Below are 6865 nucleotides of genomic sequence, written 5' to 3' on the forward strand. Positions count from 1 at the left end.
CCGACGCCGACCGCCGGAGCCCCACCGCCCTCACCCGACGCCGCCCCACCGGAGTTGCTCGCCGCCGCCACCGTCACGCGAACCGAGGTAGCCGCCGGTTTTCTCGAAAAACCGTTCAGTTTTATTTCGAAACCGAGATGCGTTTTTTATTATTAGATCGGTTTAGTTTTTTTCGGTTTAACTAAATAGCGAATGCTCGTTCGTACGTTCGTTTTAACGAACGGTTTTCGTCGCTTAGCAGCAGACAGCGAACGTTCGTTCGTTAGCCTGTTCGTCAGTTTTTCTTTTTCTCGGATTTTCCGCGATTATTTTCAATCGCGATTTCTGATCCGATTTTCGTTTCAGTTTAACTTTTCGCTCGTTTATCGGAATCAGGCGATTCAAGCGCCTAGAGTTTCATCTCGAAACCCTCTTTCTGTTTAACCAACTCAAACAAGTTTTTGCTACCGTAATATTTGACTTAGGTCCAGATTAGTAAACGAAGCTTGTTTCTTTCGCCGTTTGAGTTTCGTTGCTTAGTTCGATTTGATTCTTTTTGCAAACCGGAGTTCTTAAGTTGAACTTTCTGGTTAGATCTCTTATTTTGAGTTTTATCCGTGCACCCTTGCTTGATTGCTTATGTATGTATTGTTTGTTTGCGATAGAGTACCCGGAGTGCGAAGCGTGCTACTACGAGTCTCTAGGTTTCACGGATCATCAGCAAGGCAAGTAATACTTTGATCATACCTCTTTACCACCCAGTTTTATTGCATTAGATCAATCCTCAAACTATTGCATGATTAGGATCTGATTAATATGTGGGTTCTAGGAAGTAGATGAGGTAGTACCTATTGCCCTGTTTACTATCAAACCTTTGGGAGTTACTTCTACGTTTGCTTATATTGCTATGCTATGCTCGTAGACGTAGATTGGGTTTGAGTGTATTTCATGACAGATGTGAGATTGTTAATTAATGGATCAACTTAAGGTGGCTACTTTAATTTACATCTGGGTGGATTGAGGCACCTGGAGAACCCAGTGTTGCCTGTATTTTTGGATATCCCGGAGTACCCGTGTGATCATCCTATGGACCGCCACCCAGGCTCAAAGGGATCATGAGATTTTTCATGCTAGAAACTTTCGTGTGCAGCCACAAGCTATTATGGGCTCTAGCATAGTTGAGTAGGTTACATGATCTCTTGAAGAGGTGGGCTAGCAGATGTAGGGGAAAGCAGGTGTAACTGTCCACCCGGAGTAAAGAGTATTGTTTCTGAAAGACTGTATCTCGGTCATCCGTTTCTCAAACACCATGTAGTGCGAGAAATCAAGCGGAGGCGATCGAGTCTTGTGGGGAAAAGTGCACAAACCTCTGCAGAGTGTATAAACTAATCATGGTTAGCCGTGTCCCCGGTTATGGACATCTTGAGTATATAGTTCTTGGATTATCATGTGAATCTCATCATCATGTTACTTAATTTAATTTTATTGGGTTAATCACGTTCTTAATTGGGATTGAGTTGGAGGTACCTTCTCAATGTTTAACAACCACCATGATAGTTAAATAAAATTTATTCCTTTGTGGTAGGGAAAAATTGGCTTTTCGCAAAACTGTAACCATAGAGCTTTCCACCAGCCATATATGCATCTAGTGATAGCATTATTCTATTCATTACTCTCTATGTGTTGCATTGCCAGCATATTCCATGTGCTGACCCGTTTTCGGGCTGCAACGTATCATGTTGTAGACTTTTGAGACGACGAGTAAGGAGCCTTAGGTCGTGGTCTTATACTCAGTGATGCCTTTGTAGTTGATGGACTCACTTTATCTTCCAAGCCTTCCGCTGTTATCGTTTTTAGATGGCCTTAAGCCATATTTATTTGTATTGAGTTCTCTTGAACTATTCAATGTAATAAGTGTGTGATTGCTACTCTGTTATAAATCCTTCAAAGTACTGTGCATGTCAACATTACCGATCCAGGGATGACACTGATGCACGGAGACTAGACTGTTTGAGGTCTGGTCGCTACATGAATCAAGAGTGACATGTATGATGAATTATGCATGGTGGCCTTACCACAAATACAATGTCAACTATATGATCATGCAAGGCAATATGACAATGATGAAGCGTGTCATAATAAATGAAACGGTGGAAAGTTGCATGGCAATATATCTCAGAATGGCTATGGAAATGCCATAATAGGTAGGTACTAGTGGTTGGGGCATGCCCTTAGCGCGCCACCTGAGGGAGAGTTGGGTTGTGCCAGCTAGTGGGTGCCCGTTGCACATACTTTGTGTACTGATTTGCGTGTTTGATGTTTTTATTAATTAGACAACTGACATTTGAAGAGAATAGCAATAGAAATAAATAGTTGTACACAAGAGTGTCATTATGGAAAGTGACAACAGCAGAGTTTACATAGGCAACGACATAGGTGTTGGATCTTCAAAAGTACCTGATAGCAGTGTCCAAAAGTAGACTGTAGGTTCATCACATCATAGAGCATAATTAGTTGTACTTAAGAGTGCTAGATTATATTCAGAGACGACTTGCGTTGTCGTTGATGGTCCATCTAGAGGCAGTAAACAGTGAGAGCAAGGCGACACTTTGCAGTAACCTTGAAATGAAAATCGCAGATGTCTCCTTCGCGAATGTTGGCACGGCGACAAAACTCAGACCAGTTGGTGGTGGTAGTGGCCCTCTTGTCAGTTCCTAGCATAATGCAACATTCGGCGAGTAGATGCCATCTATGAGCCTGGCGATGAGTGTATCATCATGTAGATCAATGTACTCCAGCAGGTTCTCTTCCATATAGTGGACCTGGAAATACTTTTAGGAGAAAGCAAGTAATTTAGATGAAGGCAGGGTGTTGTGTGATATGGAAGATAGAGTGTGTTTTAGAGGTTACCATGCGCTGGCCTGGCTTGGCAAATATTTTATTGATGGTGCACACGTAGTAGTTGATGTCTGCCTTTTTGTGCCAAAGCATAGCAAAGAGAGCATCTACATGGTGTTCATAGAGCTTAACTTCATTACCCAAGTAACAGTGATCTTCGCGCTCTCCAAAGTACTGGATTCCGCCAGGTGTTCCTGCATTCAGTTCGATCTAGGTGAGAAAAAAAGTTAAAGTAGCATATGCAACAGCCATAAATATCACTGTTTGTTTGGAAATAGATATTTCAGTTATAGAACAACATAGCTAAGCTGTAAACGTAGGGGAGAAAGTAGACATGAAGTTATACAGCTAAGTTAAAGATCATTTTTCAAAACCAGACAAGTGGAAGTTCGAAAACATAGCAGATGGTTAAAGCAGCTTCTAAAATTGAGAAAACACAAATGATTCTATTTATAATACCATTGACATTGGAAGCCATGTCAGACAGGCATGCTGAAAGTAATCAGTACAAAAGGAAACAAACATTGATTAAGGAAAGTAGTAAAGAGGTGAAGGCAGGAGATAAAGAAATATGATATTGTAGAACACAACAATATCATTGCAAACTGTGTTAGACAGTGATGCCGAGAGTAATCAGTAGTTTAGTGAAAATACTTGAGAAACAAGTATAAACCTCCTCTTGTAGATTATCAAGCTCTAGGTGAATATTCATAACACATATATACATGAAGCGACAAATAAAATTAAGAATACAAAAACATAATCAAAAGCACAGATGGACTAAATCCAAATAGAGCTTGAATCGTTCTGGTAGCTGCAATAATACAGAACTGAATCCAAATGAGATTTATGGAGGTGGCAGTCATATGAGAAGCAGTACAAAGTTGAGTAATGAACCCAAATCAATCAAAGGGTCATGTTTTACCGAAAATAATATCCGCCTTCTTGATGTCGGCGCACCTGCACAAAGAATAACTTCATGAGAGAAAGGAACAAGTTCAGAACTAACATCTCATATTAATATTAACCCATCTAACAATCCAAAAATAATAATAATATATATATATATATAGAGAGAGAGAGAGAGCGAGAGAGAGAATGGAGTTGTTAATTAGCTGCCTGGGAAGAACTAACATTTCACTTTTCAATCTAGTTAACACATGCCAATGGATAACTATGTAATATAACTGAAATTAGTATGTGATATCTCTGAAAGTAGTATGTTGCTGCTTCTAGCAACAATGGTAGAGTGCACATTCATGAAATACATCTGGCGTAGGAGCAAAGACAGGAGCATAACTATAGAATGAATACATGGAGGTAACAAAAAGTGTAGAAAAAATGTAGGTTACAACAATAAGCTGCATATCGAGATCTACTCCTACCCAAAAAATGCCAGTCAAAGATATCATTTGAAAAAAATAGCACGAACAACTCCTAGGAAGCACTAACTGAGTAATATGATTTTACACAATTGAGATCCCCTTACACTCTTACTTTTGGCGGTACTAACTTCCTGGTTCACTTCTAACATTTTAGCCAGTGAAATATGATTTTCCACATTTTCAGCATCTTGTGCTTCATCAATGGTAGCTACATAGAGATGAGGTGTTAATGAAAACCATCTATATGTCAAGGAAGCAAGCGAACAACATTTAATATAATTAGGCACACCTTGGATAGTTAGATATATCGACTCTTTATCAAGAATGTCTGACAAACTTTGTGCTTCATTGTAAAGATCATGCCTCTGTTCATCCAAAAGGTTGTCGCCACCTGCCTGGTCTGCCAGATAAGAATGCCTGATATCATTAAAAATATATTAATTTATGGATAAGGATAGAATATACTAGTTATGAGAAAGAAATTCTAGAAATAAATAATTAATGCCACGAATAGGGATGTTAATAATTATTATGAAACTGTTAGTATCAAGACTTGTACAACAGAGCTACATATCTCGCACCCTGATTGCAATAAAGGATAATTCAATAGATGTGTCAGATCAATTTAGGACAACTAATGGAATAGGATCTAGTGGGAACTGAAGATATTCTGGGTGAGCATATATACTATACCTGCAGATGTCTCTGTGCCATGTGGGAACGTTCTTGTAGTTTAGCTGGGAGGTGACATCGAACATGATGATTGATGATTTTCACAGGCCATGGGTGCTGAAAAACAGTAGGAAATAGTAAGAATCCCCTCTGTCAATGTGCACCAGCCAAAAAAAGGGTAGCAACACAATTTTGTTTTAAAACGACAGCACAAGATATGAACCATTGCTTTGCTGAAAATCAAAAACTCACGGCAATTAACAAGAAACCCTATAGTCTTACTTAACAGTCCTAGTACCAACCCAAATACAACTATAAATTACTAATGATCCATGCAAAACTAAAAGTCGAAAAACTGCAGGTTTTATTGTTCTGTACTGAATGCACAGGACATAGTGTTGAACTCACAGTGGTAAAGCGCAAGGACAACAAGGATTCCAGTAAAATCTAACAAGCACATAAGACCAAGAAATGCTTAGAAGCCATCAACATGCTCCATGTGTCCACCACAAACTATAGTAACATGGTGCTAAGCTAGTTACCATGTCCAAGGTTAAACCTGGTCAGAATCTCTACAGCCAAAAGCAGACCAATCTAAAGCAACCATCCAAATACATCGATCAGGTGAGCTTTTACACAATCCTCAAACCCATGATGGCACTTCCAATCAAGAGCACTACCAGGATTCTATTCTACACTAATCATCCATGGATGGAAAACGACAGCTAATTCAAATATTTGTGAGTCATAGAGGAATGAATGGACTATGGACTCACCACCGGGCCGCAGTGTGACGGCTCCGTCAACAGCCGGCGCCGGCGTAAGGTCAGATCTGATGAGTCACGCGAGGAAAATGGCACCCTCCGCCGGTGCTCTCCATCGACCCCAACACCTGTATGACCGGTACCAACGGCATCGCCTCCCGTCTACTGACGACTTGCATCTCCACTCCCACCTCATCCCCGTCCACTCCGGGCTTCAGATCAACACAGACGGCATCATGGGGTGGGGGCAGCATGACCTAGTCTTTGTCCTTGTGGGCGAGGGCGGGGAGCTGGGGGAGGTTCCACCAGTTTGTGGCTGCGCTAGAGGTGCCGACGGTGGCGGCATCAAGATCATCAAAACACAAGTCCTCATAGAATCCTATAGATGGATTAACCCAAAGAAGCTACGTACCTCCAACTTTAACCAGATCAGGCGATGGCGAAGACAGCACGGACTGCTCAACCTCCTCGTCCTTCTCTTCGACGCCACACAACGAGGTAGGACGATGGCGGCATGGACTGCTGGACCTCCTTGTCGCTCTCTCTGGCGCCGCGCACTGAGGGGAGAGGACGACAACGGCTCCCACACGAACTGACTCAGCGGAGAAGCGGGTCTCGGAAGGGGCCCTTCCTCCGGTGGAATGCACGACAGAGCCAGAGGATCTTGGATGGGAGGTGGCGGCGGCGGAAGAGAGGTAGCGTGGGAGAGAGGGGTGGAAGTTTATTTCCTTTTCTCTTGTTATTTTCATGAGGGAAGGTTTCACGGGAGGGAGGAGGTGTTACCTGAGGAAGTGTTTGTCTCCCTCTTTCTTAGCGACGAAGCGAGGTGGGGGTGGGAAGGAAGCTTCTGTGAGACGTGAACCAGAGGCCAACACGAAGCTCAATCCCGATTGGCCGCCCCGAACAGTACGCCTCGATGACGTGGCTAACCTGAGCGTTCGCCCTTTGCGCCACTCTTATTGGGTTTCATAGTGGCTGTTTTGAGGAAGATATAAGGAGGTTTATGTGTGATAGAGCATATCGTATCACGGGGTTTGGATGCACTGGCGAAGTTTGCACCAACTCTCAAGGTGAGAAAGGGCAATGCACGGTACCGAAGAGGCTAGCAATGATGGAAGGGTGAGAGTGCGTATGATCCATGGACTCAACATTAGTCATAAAGAACTC

The 6865-nt window shown here is 42.3% G+C and overlaps 1 protein-coding gene across 6 annotated transcripts; it reads right to left on the reverse strand.

Annotated features, from left to right (window-relative positions):
- Positions 1–2322: 2322 nt before the first annotated feature.
- On the reverse strand, positions 2323–6499 carry LOC123145002 (uncharacterized). 6 transcript variants are annotated; one of them, XR_006472033.1, is made up of 8 exons: positions 6111–6495; positions 5711–6014; positions 4956–5051; positions 4552–4662; positions 4375–4470; positions 3803–3837; positions 2890–3071; positions 2323–2810 (listed from the first exon to the last, which is right to left on the reverse strand). XR_006472033.1 is itself a non-coding variant. In XM_044564282.1 (8 exons), exons 3-7 carry the CDS (start codon positions 5018–5020, stop codon positions 2985–2987), a joined length of 411 nt encoding a protein of 136 aa, XP_044420217.1. In that variant the 5' UTR covers positions 5021–5051; positions 5711–6014; positions 6111–6499; the 3' UTR covers positions 2323–2801; positions 2890–2984. The 6 variants fall into 6 exon arrangements, 3 of the variants coding, with proteins under 3 accessions (XP_044420217.1, XP_044420215.1, XP_044420216.1); XR_006472031.1 differs by having other exon boundaries at positions 4552–4679; positions 5711–6019; positions 6111–6494; XM_044564282.1 differs by having other exon boundaries at positions 2323–2801; positions 4552–4679; positions 6111–6499.
- Positions 6500–6865: the final 366 nt, after the last annotated feature.

This window comes from Triticum aestivum, chromosome 6D, assembly GCF_018294505.1.
Source record: "Triticum aestivum cultivar Chinese Spring chromosome 6D, IWGSC CS RefSeq v2.1, whole genome shotgun sequence".
Classification (NCBI taxonomy): Eukaryota; Viridiplantae; Streptophyta; class Magnoliopsida; order Poales; family Poaceae; genus Triticum; species Triticum aestivum.